This window comes from Salvelinus sp. IW2-2015, linkage group LG25, assembly GCF_002910315.2.
Source record: "Salvelinus sp. IW2-2015 linkage group LG25, ASM291031v2, whole genome shotgun sequence".
In the NCBI taxonomy this organism is placed as follows: domain Eukaryota; kingdom Metazoa; phylum Chordata; class Actinopteri; order Salmoniformes; family Salmonidae; genus Salvelinus; species Salvelinus sp. IW2-2015.
Window position 1 is genome coordinate 17880734 of NC_036865.1, and position 26630 is coordinate 17907363.

The 26630-nt window shown below is 40.3% G+C and overlaps 1 protein-coding gene across 1 annotated transcript; it reads right to left on the minus strand.

The window, feature by feature from the left end:
* Window positions 1-22689: 22689 nt before the first annotated feature.
* On the minus strand, window positions 22690-24838 carry LOC111951608 (homeobox protein HMX2-like). The gene is made up of 2 exons (XM_023969788.2): window positions 24359-24838; window positions 22690-23328 (listed from the first exon to the last, which is right to left on the minus strand). The coding sequence occupies exons 1-2, from the start codon at window positions 24627-24629 to the stop codon at window positions 22781-22783; spliced, it is 819 nt and encodes a 272-aa protein (XP_023825556.1). The 5' UTR covers window positions 24630-24838; the 3' UTR covers window positions 22690-22780.
* Window positions 24839-26630: the final 1792 nt, after the last annotated feature.

Below are 26630 nucleotides of genomic sequence, written 5' to 3' on the forward strand. Positions count from 1 at the left end.
CAAGTTAGGGGTTATATGTCAGACTCTCCTATACCACTTTGCCCACCATGTTATACACCAGAGATTCTAAATAAACCCTTTTTAAGGTGATATAACTCGTATCATTATTATAGGGCTGTGAAAGCAATAGCCGAATGACTGAGCATTTCACACCATTTATTTAAAGAGAGCAATTTCCGTTTTATAACAGGTAGTGTCCATTTATTTACAGTAGTGTGTTGATTAATTATTGCTTTCTTCAGTGGAAATACAGAATATGTATAAAAATGCCACGTATACCGAAAGCTAAATCAAGCAGAAATGTACGACTATTAAACTATGTACATCATTACTGAAACATGCAAACTACAAACATTTAACCAGCTAAAGATAATGAATACATGACAACTAGATACAAATATTTAATAAAATATTATTCATACAAAAGTCAAGAGTTGGCTATAACAAAGTACAAACAAAGTGAGTGTGTGTGTATATGTGTGTAAGTGTTTGTGTGTGTGTGTATTATGATATGTATTATAATTTCCCATCATAAAAATGTAACCCCATTCCCCGATCAAATACCTTATTCCATACCACCAACAAAAAAAACATACGAAATCTGCATTTTTTCTCCAATTTGGCAACCCTCATAAAATTCAACATAACCTTGAAAGAAATTGTGTATTGTACACGAAAAAGTGGAGCGTTGTATTAAATGAGTTATGAAGAAAATCGTGTAGCCCTACTGTTGCATGAAAAAAATGGCCTTTTTTGACTACAACAGCATCCTAAAGAATTAAGTGAAAACAAGCATAGAAAACAGTATATTGACCTTGATATATAAAAAAACAACATAAGGCTACTATTATTTTATAATTATTTTGCTGACAACCTGGTTAATTAACAATATTAGGTTGTTAACATGTTTTTTTAATATATATATAAATAAATGTGGGACACAGAAAATGGAGAACACCATTGCTCATCATGCATTGCTCTAATAACTTTCAAAAGATTGTGCCGAAGTTTGCCCCCCAAAAATGTATTTTCCTATGGATGAAGTCACACAAAAATGTGTCATTTCCTATGAATTAAGTAGCACAACATTTGTGTCTTTTCACATGAATTAAGCCACACAAAAACACACAAAATCTGCTGAAATACTTTTTGTACATAATTGCACAAATTGAGTGAGAGATTGTGTTGGAAATACATGCAGTAGCCCCCTGTATTAGGAAATATAGGCCGTATACCCTAAGAAAGGAAATATCGCAGGCTGGATAGTCTTATTTTGATTCTGCCTGAGGAATTGTAAGGATACTTAACTGCTTTATACTGCAATATAGAGAAAAGCATAAAGACGTACATCTGCAAGGACTGAATTATTTATATAAATACTTAACTAAGGTGGAATGCGCTAATGTCTTTAGCCCGATTTGCAATGAACAGTTCACGATCATAAATTATCTATTTTTATTTTGAACATTCAATTGTTCAATAAGTACAGATAAAAAAAAGCTATATTTCTCAAGAGACTTTGAATTGAAACCCAGTTGAGGTCATTATGTCATAATACTGTAAATGTGTTTTCTCTCAGACTTTAGAGCAGTGATGAACGTGTATCTTTTTACAGTGTTTGGTGTTGTTTGGTTTACAACATTGCCCTCAATTTAAATGAGAGCGCAATATCATCAAAACTGAATGTTAGGACTGGCCTACCAGTATGCATAGATACTAAATAAAATAAGCTATATCCTGAGCTTACAAAAATAGCTAAAAAGTATTGAAAAGATTGCTGTCCTTAAAGTAAATTCCCTCTTAAATTGTGGCATTTTCTGAGGTAAGTGGAATGGTGCATTAAAGTCTGAATATGTCTGACTTTGGTAAAGAGATGCACTTTATCTATTTTTTTCATTTCAGACTGTGGAAGCGAGAGTATTGCGGTGCTTTCAGTGAAAAGGCCATCTTTAGGACCTCTTGATCAATCTGTGACCTTTAAGTACATAGCCATCTCGTAAATAGGAGGGTACGCTTACAGAGACTTCAAAAGCAAGGGGACCCGATAATTTCTAAATGGAGCCACGTGGAGTGCCATTGGCGGGGAGTCCATAAAAGCTTGCCTTGTTCCCCACACACCTCCTCTCTGCTTCACAACAGCCAGTTAGGCTAATATCCAAGGAGAGAGAGAGAGGGAGGGGAGAGAGAGGTAAAGAGATAGATAGACAGAGAGAGAGAGACAGAGAGTGAGAAAGAGACAGAGGTAGAGGGCAAGGCAGGGTTGGGGGAGAAAACACGTAATTACAGGTAATCATTTGGTGGAGGAAGAGCTAGTGATCATTACAGTATAACAGATTGTACTGTTCCCTGTTGAAAAACACAGAGGGCCGGATCTGATGCAGTCGGCAGGTAACGACAAGGAAATTAGCCTGTAACCTTAAACCTCCCCCAATCACACTCCATCTCTCTCTCTCTCTCTCTCTCTCTCTCTCTCTCTCTCCCTCTCTCCTTCACATTGAGAAGAGTTAACTAAAACTCAATGTTCCACTCAATAAGGAAATCCTCTGCCCTTTATTACGTTTCAATCTTTTTATTTAGATTGGAACATTAGATAGAGATCACTGAAGGTCAACAAGGAGAATGGGTGAGATAAACTGAGATATTACTGTGAGTAAGGGAGAACACTCCTAACTGCTAATATTCAATCTGTCAGATTCCTCTATTACTCGATGTGCAGTGAGTACAGAATCTCACATTGGTTTTCAGTGGACTGAAATACATTGATGTCGATTGAATAGCAAAAATGTGTTTTATAATAGTGGTTGTTTTGTATTTTCTGCAGACAACATTCATTTAATTTCCAAATAGCAGTGACTTAAATGTAAAGTACATACACTTAGAGATAGCAGTTTGGCATTGCAATATAATTCTTTATTCACATGTTACAACTGGACTCCTGGATAATTCAAGTAATTACCTTTATCTCTGGGCCTGTCCATGCTGTCCAGCATCAATATCGATTTTCTGCAAAAATCCTGTCCGCTAAATATGGCCATACAATATCTATTAAATAAAAGTGTCTGAGACCATTCAGTTAAAATTTCACTCAACCATTCTAAGAATTACATTGATTAGAACCATCATTATTTCTCTTGGCTAAACCGTGGATATATTTGTCCCTCGCAATTACGCTTGAAAGGGTTGCGATGCGATGTGTTCAGCAGCTGTCATTTCTGTGTTTGCCTGTGAACAAGATGTGATGTAAAATAACAAGGGCATGTTAAAGCGTGGAGATGGTTGAAAGGGTGAGAGAAAGGACATGTGAGAATGGAGGAGAAAGAGGTCATTGGAGAGTTTAAGGAGGGACTGAGTACCGGAGGAAAAGTGAGATGGAGACGACTTTGAATGAAAAGGAAATTGCTGAAATGTTCTATTCTGATTTGTAAATTCAACCCTTTTGAAACTGGAACTGGGACAACTGGTTATCATGTAGGCCTATTCAGGGCTATGGTGTTGCCACCATGTTCCAAGAAGGTCTGACTGAATAAGGGGGGGGGGGGTATTCTAGGCAGCAGCACAAGATTCGAGTTTTCCCCAGTCACAGGTGTATCCACAGGCGTTGAACGACACTTTCCCTAACAATGTTATCAGTAATTTTCCACAAGTGTACATAGAGTGCTTTCATAGTTGAAAGCACTTGAGCACTTTGATTCCTGACACCTGCCTTATGGGTCACCTCTACTGGTGACCTAGCCCTTCACTATCAGACGGGACTGGGGAATATCACGTGTCTTTCTCTTTCTCACACACACACAAACACATACACACACAATGGGGCAGATGGATTCAAGCACCTTCCAAGACAGTGCTCTGCACTCTATAATACATATCCTACCATAAACATCAGCCCAGCCTCTCACAAAGTCTCATATTTGTTGCCTGTATGTTGGTGTCAGGACATGGTGTGCTAGAAAGTCTATGGCCATTTGAAAGCCTAGCATACTTCCGTGACTTTATTTCGATTCCAGAATTAAATATTCTAACTACAACAGGACATCCATGCTATACGTGTCCATGCGGATGTATGGACTTGTGAGTTCCATGTGTCATTGAGGTTTATATAATCGCTTGCACACACAAATACACAAATTCAAATACACGGACACGCAAACACAATAACCTGTACATACACATTAAGACTCCCATTCAGGCCTGGCAGTGGAGTTCAGTGGAGCTGGTGGCAGGAAGGGCTATTGATTGTGAACAGTGTCTTCCCTGAACACAGTAGTGTGTGACTACAGTGGCAGTCTTTGGTGGATCAATAACGAGTATTTGTTCCACTTGTACCTGTTTGTAAGTGATAAGGCAACACTACAGATCTGCTAATGATTAGTTCAGGATACACACAGGGACTGAGAGGAGGGTATCATAATAAACATAAATCCAGGACACTCTATTTAGTATGATATGTTACATTTGGTATGGTTAAATAAAACAGAACAGGGCCGGCCCGCTCCTTAGGCAGGATTAGGCGGCCACCTATGGCGGCAGATTGATGAGGGTGGCATTTTCTGAGCTAAACTGACCAAGACGCACCTCGAACAACACATAAAAGCTCACATAATTCTGCCCAAAACAAAGACAATTTCTCTCAACCAGTGGCAAACAGGCTTTTTAGGTGAGTGCTGATGGCGCCCTATGATAAGCAATGCCCACTTTGTCAAAGGCAGGGATACAAAATATTTATCTGGTCCATTCCCAGCGCGCCTCTCAGGGGTTCTGTTGGAGAGATGCTCCAACAGAATGTACTCCACCAACATTCCGTCAAAAAAATTATCTAACATAAATCATTTAGCAGATATAGGATATGGTAGAAAGAGTATGTGGCCTTTTCTGTAGCCTACAGGCTGGAGCTAAAAATGTATGACAATGTAATGGGACGGAAACTTTTTACTAAATGGTGAGCGATCAAATAAAAAATGCGCTGGCATGTTAAATCCCAAGAGTCTAAGCCCTGTCCAAGCCGGGGGGGACAACTAAACTATATTGAATTGTTTTAAGAAGGTCTTACCAAGGATCATTTTGCTATTTGATTTTTAGTTTTTTAAGACCACTTGAAGTATCAAAAAATATACAGTGACAGTAAAAAAACTTGGACACACCTACTCATTGAAGGGTTTTTCTTTATTTTTACTATTTTCTACATACTAGAATAATAGTGAAGACATCAAAACTAGAAAATAACATATAGGGAATCATGTAGTAATCAAAAAAGTGTTAAACAAATCAAAATAGATTTTAGATTCTTCAAAGAAGCCACCCTTTGCCTTGATGACAGCTTTGCACACTCTCGGCATTCTCTCAACCAGCTTCATGAGGAAGTCACCTGGAATGCATTTCATGCGTTTGAACCAATCAATTGTTTTGTGACAAGGTAGGGGTGGTATACAGAAGATAGCCCTATTTGGCCAAACTGAGCAATCGGGGGAGAAGGGCCTTGGTCAGGGAGGTGACTAAGAACCACTTTGACAGAGCGCCAGAGTTCCTCTGAACCTTCCAGAAGCACAACCATCTCTGCAGCACTCCACCAATCAAGGGGTCTGAATACTTTCCGAATGCACTGTATAACAGGAACGTCTAGCATGTGTGTTCGAATCTCATCACGGACAACTTCAGCATTTTAGCTAATTAGTAACTTTGCAACTACTTACTAAGGTTATCAACAACAAATTGGAATTTGTAACATATCATACATATTGCAAATTCGTAACATATTGTACAAATCGCAATTCATAATATATCATACGAAATGGATGGTAGACATCCACAAATTAACAGTACATATAATACAAAACATAACAAATCATACTAAATGGAGGCAGATAGATTGACAAGGTCAATGAATACAATTATTTTATTATAAGTAGCTCATCCATGGAGAGCGGTCTTATTTTCAATGGTAGACCATGAAATTGTGCCATTGGAGCGCATTTGGACCACAAATGCGAGATGGAAGAACAAAGTGTTTTTGATTGCAAACATTGTTTAGGTACTGCGTGAAAAGAGCTGTGAGGTGACCATGTAGTCATGCCACTTAAGAGTCATGAGATCATGGCAGCTACCTCTACATCCTATAATGGATGACATGGTGAGCCCACATCCTGATCCTGCCGCTGTGAAAAGACAGCCATGAGATCACCCTGCCTTGACCTACATGCAAATGCTAAAGAACACAGCTTGGAGATGCACTGGTTGGAAGAAATAAAGGAACATACTTGAGGAGGTAGATGGAAGTGGTTTTAATGAGAGAGAGACAAAGAGAGCGATAGGATGGTGGCTCACACTGTTGTCTGGAAAGGTGGTGGAGGTGGTCACATTGATTGACAGCTGTAATGGTTACCATGGGAAACCCTTTGCGTTAACCAAGCACTAGACAGGTGCCATTGGGTGTTGTTTCTTGTGTCACAACCAAACAAAGCTCAAGTCATACGAATCAGCTACCTTACCCCTCCCTCAGTTTGTTTTGAAAATTATTTTATCACTACTGCATTACCCACACACCCATACCGTGTCCTTGTTTTGAAGTTAGCGTTAACCAATGCACTGTTTTTGTGGTGGCCGTTCAAAGGGAATTACCAATAACACAGCTAATAATAAAAGGATGGCAATGGATACACAGGGGGTTTGTCATTTCACTACAGTTTAATCTTGCCTGCAGCTACACTGACAGAGGCCAGGTAACATGAGACTCAAAGATTCGCTGCATTAGTTCTGCTTAGCTAACCGTGAATGCTAATTGCAGGAAGAACAAACTGCTACTCCCCTCCCTTTCCTTTCTTTTCTCCCTTTGGCCAAGGACCCACTAAGAAACACAGGGAGTATCACACAGGCACAAACCAATGAACAAAGAAGGGTCCTCAAAGGCTCTGACATGATGATTCGGTAGGTGGGGGTGTAGATGCATGTTTGACTATATTGCCCCATAGCCATCTGCAGCCTGTCCAGACAGGCTATGACAGTTTACAGGGGAGAGACGTCACTCAACAGCCTGCCACAGATAATCCCTACAATGCCAAACTTCTATCAGTCTCAGTTATAATCTCTCTCCTTTCTTATTAAAGCTAAGGCATCAATGACTCCCATGTAGAATGCTTATTGGCACGAAGGCTCCTTTTTAACGATGGGCTTTGTCATTGTTCTCCGTGGGTGCTTGTGGTCCCCCCATCCTAAAGAATTAGTCTAGTAATCAACTGTTTGGGATTTCAGAGATATTTAGAATACTTATTTTCCTGATGTTGGACACTTATCCCATCATTTTGCAGATTAAGACATCAAAAAACGGCCATTTCAACTCATTTGGCCATGCCAACTCATTTGACAAGATCAATGGCCAAGGTACAGTACAAGATGTGCTACAGTTGTTTTAGGTGGATTAGCTAAATTTATTCAACATCCTTTAAAACTTACATCAGCAAAAGTTACATACAAACTCACATTTTTTAAATGCATTCGGTTGTGAAGTCAAGGATTAACAGTCGCAGATTTGTATATAAAATCAGTGGCTTCAGTTCGCAACATGCTTTGATCTTCAATTCAAATGGATTTCAAATTCTATGAAAAAGGCTCAAGGTATTTAGTCAGATATTACAATAACGATAACAGATAGGCTTACCACTTATGTCAGTCTAAGTGATTTGTTACATTGAAAAGAAGTCAACCATAACGTGCCTTTGTGAGAAACCAGAACAGAGAGAGAGAGAGAGAGAGAGAGAGAGAGAGAGAGAGAGAGAGAGAGGACTAAGGGTGGGAGAGTTACATCCAACACTGATACTGATACTAATCTTTAGGCAAGGTCAAAGACCTGGTTACACACCACAGGCTAAACAGCCAAACACCAATGGTCATTCCAAGCTGTGATCTCTCTCTGAGGTTCTGAAGAAAGGCCATCGGCCTACTGGCAACCAACCACTATTTCCCATCAGTGTCTCTAACCACAAATCTACCTTAAAGTCCCTTGGGCTAGCCAGCTATCATATTGCCACTGTACCTAGCACTTCTTTCCCCCTCACTGGAGATTTATTGTAATGAGGAGATTCCTTTACAAAAGCTTGGATCAGTGTTTCTTGAAGGGTCTCAATACAGTCCCATGGGGGACACCCTTTGATCCTGACCTTTGACCTTGCAGGTTAAACCCTTCTTTTGCAAATGGAGCTGACATGGATAGACCACTTCCTAATTGGCCAATTGCTCAGCACTGTTTCTGGGGCTTGCTGGTTTAACAAGTGTGTATGTTTTCCTCTCTGTCCCCCATACAGCACATCAATGATCTGCTTAAAATTGACTCCTTTACTAGGGTAGATTCGAAAGCTTTGCAGATATTAAGTACAAGGTCCCAGGTGACCCAAAGTGGTTAAGTGACCCAATGGGCAAAACTGATTGAATCAACGTTGTTTCCGCGTCAATTCAACAACAAAAATCTATGTAATGATGTTGAATCAACGTGGGAAACTGATTGGATTTGAAAAAAGTCATCTGCGTAAGGGAATTTTGTAATTTCTTCACCAAACTTTTAACCTAAATCCAAAGACATGGTGAAATGGTTAGTTGATTTCACGTTGAATTCACATTAGTTGACAATTCAATCAAATGTAAATCAAAACTTGAAGGTGAAATGTCGTCTGTGCCCAATGGGGATGGTGCAGAAATAAAACAATTGCACAATGAAATACATTTTTATCTATTACAGTACGACAAAACAACAAGCGCAAATGTGACCTGATCCATAATGTTGGATGAGCCATGCAAATGAGTGTGTAGAACTGGCTAAGCCAGGATCCTAAGCCAGGATGCTCTTTTATCAGTCAGCTTCTATCCCACCATGTGGCCCTTACTGCTATTTTAACAGTCAGCTTCTATCCCACCATGTGGCCCTTACTGCTATTTTACCAGTCGCTTTCTATCCCACAAGTGTCGGCTCTACTGCTATTTTAACAGTCAGCTTTATCCCCAATGTGGCCTTACTGCTATTTTAACGTCAGCTTCTATCCACCAATGTGGCCCTTACTGCTATTTTAAAGTCAGCTTCTATCCACCATGTGGCCTTACCTGATATTTTATCGAGTCAGCATTCTATCCAACATGTGGCCTTACTGCTATTTTATCCGTCAGCTTCTATCCCACCATGTGGCGTTACTGTATTTTAAACAGTCAGCTTCTATCCCACTGTGGCTTACTGCTATTTTAACAGTCAGCTTCTATCCCACCATGTGGCCTTACTGCTATTTTATCAGTCAGTTCTATCCCACTATGTGGCCCTTACTGCTATTTTTAACAGTCAGCTTGCTATCCACATGTGGCTTATGCTGTTTTACAGTCCAGCTTTCTCATCCCACATGTGATTATTCTGATAGCAGTGCAGAGACTGGGATTCTTGAGGGGGCTGGTGTCCGAGTCCCACCTCCAGCAATTGGCTTTACCCATTGACCCCGATCCCCATAACCTTTGTTGTATTGTTTCAGATGAGAGGTAAGGTTTGTTCAGTTGCCCTGCAGGATTTACATACATTAGAGGCTATTGAAAGGAATTTACTAAGATCTTAAGAAGGAAAATGAGCTGCAATAAATGTCAATAATTACAATGTGTTCCGAAGCTGCAGTGTTTTGAGCTGTCTTCAATATTTAGCCAGGGTTGAATGTCAGTGTAGAATTTCTAGTTTAAATTGTTCTGGAATTTCCAGCTATTGGATAAAATGTTTCAGTAATGTTAATTATTTTAAAGTCCTACTATGAATAAGATTCTAAACATGGAGCCAAGAATTGCATGGTCCTTTTCTGACAAACACACACACACAGCACATACACAGCACACACCTTTGCATGAGACACTTGCAATCTTCCCCTCGTTGAACGCTTATCATTAGTTCGACGTCTGTTGACCTTCGTGCCCCAATATCACCTAAAAGATGGAATGCCTTGCCAAAATATATGACTTCGGTCTAGAGCATGCTTAGCTGGTCCGACAGTTTCAAGAACAGATTGTTTGGGGTGAAAATTTGTTCAGGAGAATCTGGCCTTGGGCATACTAATTACTTTCTAATGTAAAACGCTTTTTTGAAGAGCTGTTTTTTTCGTGACCGCAAATCTTTTCAAAGCATCCCCGGGCGTGATGGAGGCCGAACGGGAGTGCGCTGTGGCAGGCCCGCCACAGGGCCAGGAGGGGAAGCTCAGGTTAGCTCTGCTGTCTGTTGCTGCACGTCCGTGGGACCCAGGCTCCAGTCCCCCTCCTATCCCGTCCCAGAGCCAGTGGAGCTACTGTATAATAGAAACTCTGACACCAGTATGGAGGATGCACTCTGCACATGAACTAACACTCAACTAATGGTTAAAATGTGTTTCAAAGAGATCCGGGTCTCCATATACACAAACTCACTCAGCTAAATGTGCATGTACACCGACCGCACCCGCACACAACACACACACACACCACACACACACACACACACACACACACCACACACAACAACACACAAAAAGCAACCACAACACCACCACACCACACACACCCACCACACACACAAATTGGCAGACAAACAGGGATTTTATGATAGGTGTTTGCTGAACTGGGGGTGCTTTCAGAGAGCCCTTCCTTAGAGAGATGAGGCAGAAGAAGAGCAGACAGTTTAACTGTCAGCTGTCAACTCTTCAATTAATACTGTAAATCAGTATCAAAACGGTGGCATGTAAACTAATTCATATTTGCTTCAGTTGTTGTAAACAGCAGATCAATGATGAGATAATTCTGGATTGTGTTACATCAAACGCAAATATAACCATGTTATAACACAAGGTACATTTCTGATTGACAATTACGCTGTTATGCCTACAAATCGAGGGACTAGAAATTACAGGTGGGTTTTGCTTTGACTGACACTCCACACGGATTTAAATTACCCCCTGCCTTCTTTTTCTCACCCCTCAAAGACAATGTATTCCCTTCTAGGGGACTGATCCCTAATTAGCTGTCAGGTGATAGTGTGCTACTCTGATTGTGTTCCCCAGTGCTGCAGGGTGTATGGTCAGCAGTCAGTCTCAGCCAGCAATGACAGATAGTCTTTTTGTGCACTACACCCCTGGAGGTAAAAGCGACCACTTAGTTGTTTTAAAGGGCACCCAACCCTCTGTATTAAAAAGACCGCAATATCAAATCTCATAACAAACAGATAACAGCCAAGCAAAAACAAGGAGCACTTGAGGGTTTAAAAACTCTCGAACAATAACACTGAAATGAGGAAAGTCTTTCTCTTCAATGGGAAAATATTTAAATGATGTATTTGATCCTTCGGGAGGAAAAAAGGAGAATAAAATTGTTTGGCTTTGCTATACCTTGCTATGGTCAATAAATTATTTAGACAATTCAGTGATTATGACAAAAGCTAGCCAGACCCTATCAAAGCCCACCACATACATGTGAAACATATATTGTGTCATATATTTCCCAGTAATAGGAGTATCCACTAACTAAACAGGACAGGACGGAGAGGTGTTCTCCGATATGAAATATATGATATCTTCCTGTCTGTATTTCTCCAGACAGACAGTTACTGTGTCAGATAGTGTCAGGACCTCATCTGAAGGTCATGTCATCAGCAGGGTGTAAACGTTAGACCCTTTTGTGGTTTGGGCAACTGTACATGACCGCCCGCGGGAGCACTCTTTCCCCCTTTTTAATCGGCGTGTAACAGGATTGTGTAGAGCCAAACTGTCTGCGACACTTTAGCACTTAGAAACGGAGCCCCTCAGCAGCACCGGCCACAGCTGTGGTTGGACTATCGTTCACCAGTTAGAAATGAACAACAAGAGGCCTGCTGGAGTAGACCAATACCTGCTTGTTTATATTTTCCCTCAGCGTGTTATTCAGATAAGGCATTGGACAGATGTGATTGTAAAACTATACAGGAATAATGTGTAAATTAATCTCCATATTATTTTCATAGCAGAATATAGATAAAGCAAAGAATTATGGATAAAGTCTGAGAGAAATATCATACCGATATCATTGTTTGTTACATTTGATTTCAAAATCAAATATACATAGAGTTTTTTTACAAAGCTGTTTTTTTTGGAAGGCATATACCGATATTCTCAGGACCTTTTCATACGTCCAAAATAGAAATCTATTTCCAGTGATCAGGCTGCTTTTCACCCCTATGGTCAACATGCTGTATATGTCCTTTAAGTCATAAAATGTTGACCCTTTCCACTGGTAGAAAATCTCACAGCATCAAGGTATGAAGTAACATTTACAAAACAAACAAGCATGAAAAAACAACAACAGGCATCTCCCTGTCAGCCTAGTCGATCATTTAAGGGAGCCGGGAAAGCAAACTTAACAGTTCTAATGCCCCAGCCGAGAAACTTAATTTACCAATTTGCGGGAAGACAAGATGGCAGGAAACAAGCCAATTTGCCGTGTGTGCAGCGCACAACAAACCCGAGCCTCGCTCCCTGGCCTTATGAGAGGTAATTATCCCTAAAAAGGATGCCATTCTGTATTAAGATGAAGCCGCATCAAAATGAGAGAGGCAGCCTCATTACAAGTAATTATGAGGGAATTAGAAACATCATTTAACTAAACGAGCAAATAATGTCCAGGATATTGAAGAAGCTGCCTGCACTTCTGCCGACTGCTGCAAGTCCCATTACAAAAATTGTAGGTCTTTAATAGAATAATGACATGCTTTATCTTCCCTACTCCTCTCTGGGAGAGGGGGTCCTGGAGAGGGAGGGGGGAAAGGAGGAGAATGATCTGAAACAACTGTTGCAGGGCTGTGGGCTCTTATGGATCACTCTGAGTGAATGTCATGAAGCCTTATAGATAATTCCCCTTTTAGACATACAAATGGAAAATGGAGAATAGAAAATTATTGTGCACAATGGCCATTATAGAATGCTGAATGTCTGAATGACTGATGGCCCTGCATCTTGACAAAGCGCTGTATTTTAACAGATTTTAACATTAATCCTTTAATTTACATGAGACATTTCAGGAAATAATAGCCAATTTATGATCAACGTTGCTTGACAAAGAAACACTACACCTTTACCATGTAAACCTCTTGTTAAATAACATGCCTATTTTCCAAAAGAAAATCCCTCATGTGTATTGTGCATCTAAGCATGGGCAAAATGGCAGATTTTTCTTTTATTTGGAGAAGGGAGAGGGGCAAACACAATTTCCCTCCAGCCCCTACATTTCCAGTTGATATAAAACAGAATCATGAAAAATCACTTCTGGCTCAAGCTCTCCTTTTTAACAATTAGGCCATAAATACAGGGAGCTGGTAAAGGGCAGCGGATGACAGGCCTGCCTCAAAAACCTTGTTATGCCTTCTTCAAATTCATTTAAGGAGCAAAACAGGTCTTGAGAGTTGTCTGGCTTAATGCATTGCGATCGCTTTTAAAACTCTTGTCTGGAGGCAGCCTCATGGCCCTGTATCTCGTCAAGGTGCTATGTTTTATAACCTTTCCCTCCAATACTATATAAAGGCACACACGTCCCCTCTGTAAATCAAATGCTGGCTAATATGGGACTGAATGGGTTATGAAAGCAAATGAGGACTGAATTCCTGAATATTATTGCTTATGGTTGAAATCATATTGGTTGCAGAATGGAAAGGATGCATGGTATTTCACAGGGCCGGCCCTGGGCATAAGCGACATAAGTGGTCACATAGGGCTCCCTAGGGACCCATGATCCATGACCCCCTAAACATATATATATATTTATGACATTGGTATTCTCTCAACCAGCTTCATGAGGTAGTCACCTGTAATGCGTTTCAATTAACAGGTGAGCCTTGTTAAAAGTTAATTAGCTTATTTGAGCTGTTCTTGCCATAATGTTGACTTGGTCTTTTACCAAATAGGGCTATATTCTGTATACCACCCCTACCTTGTCACAACACAACTGTTTGGATCAAAAGCATTAAGGAAAGAAATTCCACAAATGTACTTAAAAAAAAACACACCTGTTAATTGAAATGCATTACAGGTGACTACCTCATGAAGCTGGTTGAGAGAATGCCAAGAGTGTGGAAAGCTCTCATTAAGGTAAAGGGTGGCTACTTAAAAAAAAAAAAATGGGTTACTACATGATTCCATATGTGTTATTTCATAGTGTTGATGTCTTCACTATTATTCTACTATGTAGAAAATAGTAAAATAAAGAAAAATCCTTGAATGAGTAGGTGTGTCCAAACCTTTGACTGGTACTGTATATATACAGTGGGGAGAACAAGTATTTGATACACTGCCGATTTTGCAGGTTTTCCTACTTACAAAGCATGTAGAGGTCTGTAGTTTTTATCATAGGTACACTTCAACTGTGAGAGACGGAATCTAAAACAAAAATCCAGAAAATCACATTGTATGATTTTTAAGTAATTAATTTGCATTTTATTGCATGACATAAGTATTTGATACATCAGAAAAGCAGAACTTAATATTTGGTACAGAAACCTTTGTTTGCAATTACAGAGATCATACGTTTCCTGTAGTTTTTGACCAGGTTTGCACACACTGCAGTAGGGATTTTGGCCCACTCCTCCATACAGACCTTCTCCAGATCCTTCAGGTTTCGGGGCTGTCACTGGGCAATACGGACTTTCAGCTCCCTCCAAAGATTTTCTATTGGGTTCAGGTCTGGAGACTGGCTAGGCTACTCCAGGACCTTGAGATGCTTCTTACGGAGCCACTCCTTAGTTGCCCTGGCTGTGTGTTTCGGGTCGTTGTCATGCTGGAAGACCCAGCCACGACCCATCTTCAATGCTCTTACTGAGGGAAGGAGGTTGTTGGCCAAGATCTCGCGATACATGGCCCCATCCATCATCCCCTCAATACGGTGCAGTCGTCCTGTCCCTTTTGCAGAAAAGCATCCCCAAAGAATGATGTTTCCACCTCCATGCTTCACGGTTGGGATGGTGTTCTTGGGGTTGCACTCATCCTTCTTCTTCCTCCAAACACGGCGAGTGGAGTTTAGACCAAAAAGCTCTATTTTTGTCTCATCAGACCACATGACCTTCTCCCATTCCTCCTCTGGATCATCCAGATGGTCATTGGCAAACTTCAGATGGGCCTGGACATGCGCTGGCTTGAGCAGGGGGACCTTGCGTGCGCTGCAGGATTTTAATCCATGATGGCGTAGTGTGTTACTAATGGTTTTCTTTGAGACTGTGGTCCCAGCTCCTGTCTCTTATACACATCTAGATGTGTATAAGAGACAGGTATATATACAGTGGGGAGAACAAGTATTTGATACACTGCCGATTTTGCAGGTTTTCCTACTTACAAAGCATGTAGAGGTCTGTCATTTTGATCATAGGTACACTTCGTATCAAATACTTATGTCATGCAATAAAATGCAAATTAATTACTTAAAAATCATACAATGTGATTTTCTGGATTTTTGTTTTAGATTCCGCCTCTCACAGTTGAAGTGTACCTATGATAAGAATTACAGACCTCTACCTGCTTTGTAAGTAGGAAAACATGCAAAATTGGCAGTGTATCAAATACTTGTTCTCCCCACTGTATATATATTCTTTAGGAACTCAGTCAGGGTCTCAATGTACGGTTGAGTTAGAAAAGTACAAGGTGCAATTTCTAAATTTGGTTGTGCATCCGCAATTTTCCTCTTATTATATCAGTCACTGAAAGTCACTCAATTAGCCATTCTCAGCAAAAAAAAATGGATTGGTAAGTTAGTCTAGGCAGCTATGTAAACTTGTAGTATTCATGGCTGAATTACCAACCAGGCACGAAGGGCACATGCCCAGGGGCCCTGACCTCCAGGGGGCCCCCCATTGATTTTGTTCGTCACTCTCACTCAGCTAACATATTAACATGGTATAAGTCATGGCAAAATGTGAAGAATTTCAGGAAATTAGCTTTAAAACTGCACACGTTTGTCTTGATTGTTGATCCCCTGTGAACGAGAAGAAACATATTAGAGTTTGAGTCTGGAGCGTCAGCAATTCTTAGGTGCCGAAACCTTTTGTTGTGTGTCTCCTGTTAATATAACTCTTTATGTTCATGCATTTTATGATCGATAGGTTTTGTTACACAGGGTATATGTTTAAGTAAAAAAAGTTAAGGCAAATCCAAACATATGCAAATATTTACCTTGTTTATCCTCCGTGATTGAAGAGGGGTACATCTTACTTCCTGGTTGGAGGTTTGATGGTCAAACAGTGGGTGCATTCCAGCGCATAGTTTATTGAGTGTTATGGGTAAGCTAAAGTATCTGTTTATCCCATGTTCTATTTATGCGTAAAGCATGTTGACCACCGTTATTGAAGTGTGCAGAATCAAATCCAATCCAATTGTATTGGTCGGGTATACATTTTTTGCAGATGTTATCATGGGTGTAGGGAAATGCTTATGTTCGTAGTAGAGGCATTCATGGGACCAAAAAGTTGGACCGTTCCGAAATGGACCTGGGGTTTTCCCATTCGGACCTGATATGCATAAATTAATAAAAAAATATATAGATCGGACCTGAGGACAACGAGACCCGTTCCATATAGACCTGGTCAGCTCCAGACCCGGTATGATCCGATCTGAGTGAGGAAGCAGCAGAAAAGTCAATTTTTAAGCTACTTTGTTAGCCGGAGCTGATAAAGTGCGAGGGAGAGAAGGTAAAGAGAGGTGACGCTTTAGCAGAGGCCGTGCTGTGTGTGTAGGCTACTGTGAATGTGAGCGAGTGACACAGGTAACGGAGAGGAGGGAGGGAGAGACGAGACACCGCAACCGACCCAGACCCGTGACATTATTTAGAATTCTGGATCCGAACCTCGGTTATTCAGGTGCAGGTGGATCCGTGAAGACCTCTAGTTCCTAGCTCCAACAGTGCAGTAATGCCTAACAAGACAAAACAATACACACACATCAAATAAAAAATTAAGTAATTAAGACATAGCAATATTAGAACGAGCAATGGCAGAGTCTGGAATATAAATATATATCTGTATGTGATGGTGTGTATAGACCTCATGGACAGTATATGAATAGAAAAGGTGTGTTCAGCAGCAGTTATATAGGATGAACCTTGACTAGAATACAGTATATACATATAAAGTGGGTAAAACAAAACAGTATGTAAACATGATTAAAGTGACCAGTGTTCAATGACTCTGTACATAGGGCAGCAGTCGCTCATGTGCAGGGTTAACCGGATGGTAGCCGCTAGTAACAGTGGGTAATGTTCAGGGCAGGGTACTGGGTGTAATATACAGCACAGGTCAAAAGTTTGGACACACCTACTCATTCAAGGGTTTTCTTTATTTTTACTATTTTCTACATTGTAGAATAATAGTGAAGACATCAAAACTATGAAATAACACATATGGAATCATGTAGTAACCAACAAAGTGTTAAATCAAAATATATTTTAGATTATAAATTCTTCAAAGTAGCCACCTTTTGCCTTGATGACAGCTTTGCACACTATTGGCACTGTACACTGAGTGCACAAAACATTAGACACACCTGCTCTTTATGATCCCAGGTGAAAGTATGGAACCCTTTAGGGATATCTACTTGTTGAAATCCATTATAATCAGTGTAGAATTTCAAGAGAGAAAGACAAGTTAAAAGAAGCGATTGTAACGCGACTCACGAGCACATTAGATGGAGCATGTGAATGGCATTCGAGCAGTGACAATGTGGAAGCATTGGATTCAAAGAATGGTGACCAGTCATCTCTGTGAAAAACTTTCGAAACCCTGTTAGAGTCATGCTTCCCTGACAATTAGTGGGCTTTGATGGAAAAAAGGGTGGTGCACTAAATATTAGTGACAGCTGTTCTTTAATGTTTTGTACACTGCATGTTAGTTTTTTTATGACTTGCAACATGTGTATATGTTATTGTAATATGCTTTTTCAATGGTCAAATTGATCATAGGTGTGAAGTGTCCTTTTTTTGTCCATTGGTATGATGCTGATTAGTTATGCTATTTTAAACCTTTTTGTCTATGCCCATGGAAAATGTGTTTGACGCAGAAAATAAACTGTAAAAGCGTAAAAATGTCCGTTCTGCATCAAGGAAGGTGCACATCAAATGTTTTGACGGCCGGGGGTGGAGGTCCCAACAAATCTACATCTTTGATTTTTTGTTTAACCTTTATTTACAAGCAGTCCAGTTAAGACAATTCTTATTTACAATACGTTTACCCGGCTTGAACCAACGGACTACGCTGAGCCATTGGCGCGGCCCTAATGGGATCCAATCAAGGTTGGTTTGTGATAAAAGCCCTAGATCTGACCAGGGTTTTGTAGGTGAAGCCTCTAGCACTGCGATGCGCCAGTATTAGATTGCTATTGACGCCATCGGGGAGCTTAGGGCCTCCAAAAAGGCTTACAGCCGGCCTGGGTATTTTTTCATTAGGAATGTAAACAGTAACAAAGTTGTCCAGTTTTTGATGTTTTGAGGGCCGTCGCTCTTGGGCAACAATGTTGTTACTATTTAAAACCTAACCATAAGGGTTTATTAATGAATGGATTTGACACTTTGGTGTCTTCTTACAATTCCTCACTGTCGAAGATACTTCGGAAGGGCATTTTGGTTTTCTTGTTTTGGTATCTTTTTAGAACGTGCCAAGCTCCCCGTAATTTAACTAACTTGTAACTAGAATGAGTCAATACGTGCCCTTAACAAATTGTTTCTTTATTTAGTTTAGTTGAAGCTGTAGATTTTTTTAAGGAATTGGGCCATACCTGGTAAATGTTCCTGAGTCAAATGTTTAAATATTGGGGAAAACCGTGTATGTATGTTTTCTTCTCCGCTAGGGCCTTTGAAACGGAAATTCTTGGGAATCTTAGCCATCCTTTTCCATCCAATGGCATATAGGCTCTAACTTTACATTATTCTCTTGCATTTAAATGTGTTACAAAAGTGAAAATTGCTTACCTTTGCTTTTCACTTTTACAGGCAGGTTTTTTTGATGAATCCTAAGGCACAACAAGATAGTTTCAACAAATTTCTTTTCAGCGAATGCCAGGCCCGCTTGGTCTCTTTGTGCTTATTTTAAACTTCTTCAAAAGTCATTTTCATTTGCGCCGCCATATTAAAATGTGTATATTCATACTGCATTTGCCGTGATACATAACACAAGCGCTCTACTCTTTTCCTCTCTTCTTCCTCTTCTCTCTCTCTCTCTGTCCTTCTCTTCTCTCTCCTCTGCTCTCTCTCTCCTTCTCTCTCTCTCTCTTCTTCTTCTCTCTTCTCTCTCTCTCTCCTTTCTCTTTCCTCTCCTTCTCTCCCTCTCTTCTCCTCTCTCTCTCTTCTCTCTCTGCTCTCTCTCTCTTCCTCTCTCTCTCTCTCTTCCTCTTCTCTTCGCTTTGTGTGCTCTCACCGCTCTCAGTCTCTCCAACCTTTTCTGTCTCTCTCTCGCTGTAAATAAACAAGTCCAGGTGAAGTGGTCATGTCATGTATCTTTCCCCACAAGCTCAGCAGTTGCGAAACATCCACTCCAGAAGTGTGTGTGATACGTCAAGACCTGATGCAATTTATGTCACGCTTGTTGGAAACTCAATAAAAACAGCTTTAATCACGTCAATCGCTTATTGGCCGGTTTTCATGAAGCGTTCTCTGGTCTCTTTCCCTCTTTTTTCTTCCCTCCCTATCTGTACAAATTTCATCAGCTGCAACTCTCGCAGCCAGCTCAGAGTTTAGCCATAAATCATTTGGTTGTCTAACGCGATTCCATTTGCCGCAGAACCGGGGCGGCTTGTTTGCAGAAAATGTGGGTCCAGGAAATAATCTGCAAGGGCAAAAGAGCTTTGGGTAATGTAAGCATTGCAGAGAGAGAGGAGAGGAGAGAGAGGAGAAGAGAGAGAGAGAGAGAGAGAGAGAGAGAAGAGAGCAAGAGAGAGAGAAGAGAGAGAGAGAGAAGAGAGAGAGAGAGAGAGAGAGAGACAGAGAGTGAGAGAGAAGAGAGAGAGAGAGAAGGAGAAGAGAGAGAGGGGAGGGGTAGGGAGGGAGGGAGTGAGGGAGGGAGGGGAGGGAGGGAGGGAGAGGGAGGGGGGAGGGAGGGAGGGAGGGGGAGAGAGAGAGAGATAGAGAGAGAGGGATGGAGAGAGAGAGGGAGGGAGGGAGGGGGAGAGAGAGATCCCTTGTACGCTGTAAGCTATGACATCCAAGAAAAGCTGGCTGATGACACTGTTTTATCACTCCCCATCAACCACAGGGTGTGTGTGTGCCTTGTTTGATTGGGCTTATTAATGTAAAAGCAAGCAAGTACTATAGCCTAATAATGTAGCCTAATACTGTAAGAGCAAGAAAAGATACAAAAGGTACCAAGAAGATAAAAATGACAGAGTTATTTTCAATGTGCTACATTAAAAAATACATGTTTTCACCCTCTAGTCTAAACACTCTAATCTGTTAAAAAAGTATTTTCACTGTAACCGATACAGTGGTGGCTCGCTTGAAAAAGAAAAAGCATCACACAACAACGCGGTGAGTCTTGAACTTTAACAACAGCACCACTTATTAAGTTTCCTCCAACAAGGCTAGAACTTCCTGTATTGCACACTCCAAGTGTCAGAATATACAACCTGGTCTCAGAGCGTTTCGTATAATTTTTAAACCTTTATATGGCCTAGGAACAGTGCCACTGCCTTGTTCAGGGGCAGAATGACAGATTTGTACCTTGTCAGCTCGGGGATTCGAACTTGCAAGCTTTTGGTTACTATTCCAACACTCTAACCACTAGGCTACGCTGCCACCCCACATATACAGGACTCTCCATTTAGTATGATATGTTACGAATTACAGTTCGTAATATATGTTACAAATTAGCTAAACATACAATATGTTACGAATTTGCTAAACATATGATATGCTAAGAGCTGAGAGTCCACTAGACTAGGTGTTAGGGGTTAGGGTTAAGGTTAGGGTATGTTTAGGAGTTAGGTTAAAGGGTTAGGCTTAGGGGAAGGATTAACTAAAAGGGTTAAGGTTACGGTTAGGGGAAGAGTTAGCTAAAAGGGTTGAGGTTATGGTTTGGGGAAGAGTTAGCTAACATGCTAAGTAGTTGCAAAGTAGAAAAAAGTAGTAAGTAGTTGAAAAGTTGCTAATTAGCTAAAATGCTAAAGTTGTCCGTGATGAGATTCAAACTCGCAACCTTTGGGTTGCTAGACATTAATGTTATACACTGACCAACCATGCTATTTTCATGTTTTGCCTTAAGTAACCATCTTTCTTACGTAACCATACCAAACATAACATATCATACTAATTTGAGGGTCCTGGATTTACATTTACTATGTTATGTCTAGTTTATGAGACCAGGCTGGAATATCCACCATGGCTCTGATTGGCTGCTGATGGTGTGCATCTCTCTCCCTCCCCCTGCAATATGTTTAGCAGGCCACTGAGTTGACCCTCTCGTAAGTACAAATGACACGTTTCACATTGGCTAATTTTCCAAAGAACTGTGATGACAGATGAAAATAAAGAGTATTTATGTCTTAGACAGGCAACATAAATAGAACCAAAGCGTTTGACACCATCTTATCATTATGTGCCCATGTTTGAGGAGAAGCAGCACATAAACCCATCTGCAGCAATGCTACAGTGGCAGGCTACACCTGAAACCACTTGTATAGATAGATCATTTTGAAACTGTAAAGCGTTCATAACACTTTGTTGTTAATAACCCATGGTGTTAGTATTATTGTTAGCAGGCGAATGAGTACTTGTTACAACAGACCTATGAGGCTTAACGTACAGTATAACATTGTTCAAATTTGGCAAATATAAGTTGAATATGGAAAAACAGTGATCCTACATTGTTTTTAGGCTACCAGGCAACCTAGATGTTTTAAAGTTTTTAATGTATGAATTCTGGTCTACTGGAAGCTTTTGCCACAAGCTAGTAAAATGTTTCAGTATCGCTGTTCACCTTTAGAGGCCTAGTTAGTTGCAGAGTCATATGTTTATATGAGAGTTTGGCCAACTGTAGCTGGATGTCATGTTGATTGAAACGTCCATGGCAGAAAGTTTGACAGAAAACAGAACAAATAGTTTTTACTTAATAATCCTTGAGCTGCAGTGTGAATATATATATATATATTTTATCTAGCCTGACCATTGTACAATTATGAAATACATTTTTCCATCCCTGATTTTCAAAGACTGGATTGAATGCCACAAAAACTAAATCAGGAAATGTACAATAAATCCAAACCCACGTTTCATTGATATAGAAAATTTATTGAATGAGTGGTTTACTTGGTAGGCCTATGATTACAATAAAAACAATGACATTTTCCCCAAATGGAAGCAACGAGTTTGAACTTCCCTATCCCCAAATGTATAAACCCAATTTATTCTAGTAGCTTAACAGATGAAGGTAGTTGGACGTCTTGGACCTCAATATTTCATATTCACATTCACATTCAATTGAAAACGTTTTTTTTATGCATCCAGAATTCGTTTGGGAAACATAGTCCACTTGATTACATCTGTATTGCAGTGGCGAAATTCACCAATTTAACGTGTTAAACGAGGGAGAACGCAAAATCAAGGTACAAAATAATGATTATACACATGGTGTATTTTATACATTTAGATACGTTTGTTGCTTCCTGTTAAACATACAGTTACTGCATAATAAGAAATATATTTTTTCAACAAATAAAGTGATATAATAGACATGAGTTATGCCAGACATTTATACGCATGTAGGCTACTGTAGTGTGTTAACGTGTTATTTTTGTGGACTCTCATCACAGGCATTAAGTCAATATTCAATCTTGTTATACAGATTGTACAATGGTAACCCTGGTAGGCTGCTGCCAGGGTAGTATAGTGGCGTTGGAAAAGCGATAGATCTTGGAACTGGTACCCGGAGCAGGGAGCTATCTCTAAAAACAAGCGGCATTCCGACCAGTGTCTGTGCGGAGGCGTGTGCCATGTTCGCGGCCTCCAGTTCCGCCGACAGTTGTCGCTTCCATTTGTTCCTGCGGTTTTGAAACCACGTCTTCACCTGAGTTTCTGTTAGCTGTAGACTAGATGCTAAACAGGCTCGCTCGGAGCTGCTCAAATACCTCTTCATATCAAACGTGGATTCGAGCTGGTACACCTGACTCCGCGAGAAGACTGTACGAGTCTTCTTCTTGGACGAGTTGCTCTGCTTGTCCGCACCGTCTGTCTGTCTCTCCTCGGAAATAGGTGACATTGGATTGCATGGTCTCTCTTGTTCCTCTTTGTAATCCTGCAGCAGAGGCTGTGTCAGGTGCGGTCGCCGTGCAATCCCGTCACGGACTGAAATAAGTCCCGTTGTTGAACCTGCATTAAGGAAAAAGACCAGTATATATGTGTGTCGGAAAGAAAAGAAAATGTGTCAAAATATTTCAACAAACTGATTTCCCAATGTCCTCCTCGGTATCATCTGTAGCCTATCAAAATTGACAAATGATGTAGGCCTATCCTCAAGATAAAGCATCGCATAAAGATACTGGATGCCTTAGTCTATATTGCCTTTAGATCAGCTTGTCAATTTTGTGTCTCAAAATGTTGAATATGTCTCAAAGGTTTCACACTTATTTTTCAAATGCTTTGTGTTGGTCTACCCAAGTTGAGAACATCCCTGTTAAAACAATAACATTATTCGATACTCAGTACAAGAGTTCATTAAGTGTGAACTTTGACTCATTCATCGACAGTGGAAAGGTTGTAAGTGTTCTTTTAAATAAACAATTTAATTTTGACTATGCCTGGTGCACAATATTAATTAAATCAGGTTACATTTAACGGTCAATTGACAAAATGCAGTCATTGTGAAAAAAAGGTTTAATCAATTAGCAGACTCGATTAAATTTGGAATGACGGGGGAAACATCCTGTTAATTATTTGACCTTTCCCCTGTTCGCGGATGTAGCAGTAAAACGACACATTAAACAAAGTGAAGTGATAGCCTACCCACTATCTGCAGTAACAAACATAGGCTATCTAAGTTTACAAGCTTAAACTGCAACAAGTACTAGGCCACTTCTGCCGAAGGTTATCATAAATACGTTTATCATTAGTCCTAGCCTACTTTACACTATTGTTGACCTATTATTAGGCTACAATAATAGCCTAATAATACATATAAAATAATAATAATTGGTCTAGGCCTAATACTAATAATGTCCCGTTCGATACAATACATCGATGTATATATTATGTAGCCTATTTCACCTTTTTACTTTGGAAGCCTATATTTTCGAATACAAAATGTCATCGAGGGAAATAAATACAAGCAAAATCTAAAAGCAACAAATAATTAGGCCTACATTTTACGCACAACACAAATTACATTCAGTGATCTACTCACCTAAACATGAAAAATTTAGTGGTTGATGTCGGTTGCATGGCTCGCTGTGACCACGATCCGAACAGAAACAGTCTGCAGAGTCCTCCCCACCGCTGCACTCCTCTTCTGAAGACACCGACAGCGAGCGCTTCCTCGCCAGCTGCAGTCCCTTGGAACTCTCCTTCACCCCCGACCGTGGCTTCTCCGACGAAGTGCCCAATATCGACTGAATAGTGAAACTGGAAATTGGGGCCGACGAGCACTTGCTTCCGCTGTCTTCTGTGGTACTCATTCTCGATTCATAACAGTAAAATTAGGCTATATCTTAGTTTTTGTGTTATTTTTCTCGTATTGTTGGTCTGTGAATACTCACAACTCTTGCGTAAAATAGTTTGGAAATAGTATTTTTTAGAAAACCGTTTTTAGAAGTTGAGGGGCTTGGGTTGTTTTTTCCTGGAGCTCAGGGAACATGAATGTATTCCTGGTCTACATCCACGCGCTCTGGACTAAAGACAGTATTGTGGCGTTGCCTCATTTGCATGTAGGTAAGCTCTGCGTGGGCCAATCACACGCTCAAACTAAGCCCGGAAATTTCAAACTCATGTCAAGGTTCTGAGATAGGATGAAAGGAGCTAAGGACAAATAACTACAGGCTGTCGTTTATTCGAGCATATAGCCTACGTCCCTTTTTGAATCCGATAGTAAAGGTAGACAAACAGGCATAATGGTACAAGCACATCACAGATGTTAGGCTATTCATTTACTTCAAAAGGCTACATATACAACAAAATACGTTTTGGCATAAATATAATATTAATCGCCTTTTGTTTAGAAACTGGTGCAACATGTCTCTTATTAGGCTATATCAATTCAATTGGACGTTTTGATTGAAAATTGACAATATTTTAGGCAATGGATTTTGTGTAGGTAAAGGTTTCTAATTCACGAGTCTTATATTGTGTATTGTTGTGCTTTGTTTGTTTTGTTTTTGTGTGATATGTTGACAACTTGACATAGGCTTACCTAATATTTGGGGCTGACTACATTTTAAGTGGACAATAGACTGGAGAAATGGGAAACAGGTGCAACCATGTTTGTCGCCATTAGTCTTTCAATGAGGGAACATCAGTGATTTTTCTTTTCCTTTTTTTCAACCACAAGTATTGCATATTGTGTTGATGTAATTTTACAAATTAATATTTTCACATATATTGCAAGACAACATAATAACAAATTATTACACTATAGTAGACCCTTGTTATTTCACTGCAATACTTTTTGAAGTGAATGGAGATAATATATTCTACATGTTTTACATCGGCATGCAAATTGATTTGGTCATGACTCTCCCTAAGTCTATCTAATATAATACTCAACAATTTAAACCTTTTCACTTTATATAGTGTAAAATACTTGATTTGCGATATTCCCTCAAATAACAAACCTTTATCCCTAACACACTTAGCTCAAATGGTATAATAGCATACCATTGACACACCCTCAGGGGGGAATACAAACCATGTTATCTGTACAGTCAACTGTAGACACAAGTAGGGGCCTACTACACAGTGACCTCATGGAAGAAATGGCATGTATTCTATTAGCCTTGTGGATGGTAAATTGGTCAGATAATCCAACATACATTCCTGGGTGTTGTTCCTGGAACTAATATGGAACCCTAACTATTTTATCCTGAAAATAATAAAGTCATTCCACGGCCATTATCTGCGATTAAGAATTAATTTGATCATTAGGACTACTGCAGCTAATCTGCCTCGCGTGGAGTGGAGGCCTGCTAATTGATTGACTAATTGATTGGAGGGTGGGGGCGCGCCCCCGCTCCCCATCTCCCTCTCTCTGACGGTGTCTGGTGGGGCAGCTGCGGGGTTTGAGTTCGTGGTTCTAGCACATTATCCCTCGTTACTTCTTTCTAAGGGACCCTAGACACATAACAAATGGTCAGCTTTAATCATAATGTCAGGGCCCTAACCCTCGTGCTCCTCCGCCTAGGGATGGGATGACGACCCCGGCCTTTCTCCCTATTTTCTGTTCAATATTGTTTTGTATTGTGGTTTTGGTTAATCCTCTGATAGGAGGAAGGAGTAACGATGACGATGGTGATGATAGTGAAACCCATCTTGTGATTGTCAACACGAATTTAGCCCAACAGCAGTTAAACGATTTTAAGAATGCATGTGCCCATCAAGATATAGGCTACATTTAATGGGGTAATATATGAATGAGGGCAGTCACAGATTGCACTGGATTTAGGGTGACTACACATAAATGCGTG

Excerpts from the sequence above, each read along its gene's own strand:
- LOC111951608 (XM_023969788.2), bottom strand. The coding sequence starts at position 24,629 with ATGAGTACCACAGAAGACAGCGGAAGCAAGTGCTCGTCGGCCCCAATT. Across the intron at positions 23,329-24,358 it reads ACTAAATTTTTCATGTTTAG|GTTCAACAACGGGACTTATT; the intron begins GTGAGTAGATCA and ends TCCTTAATGCAG.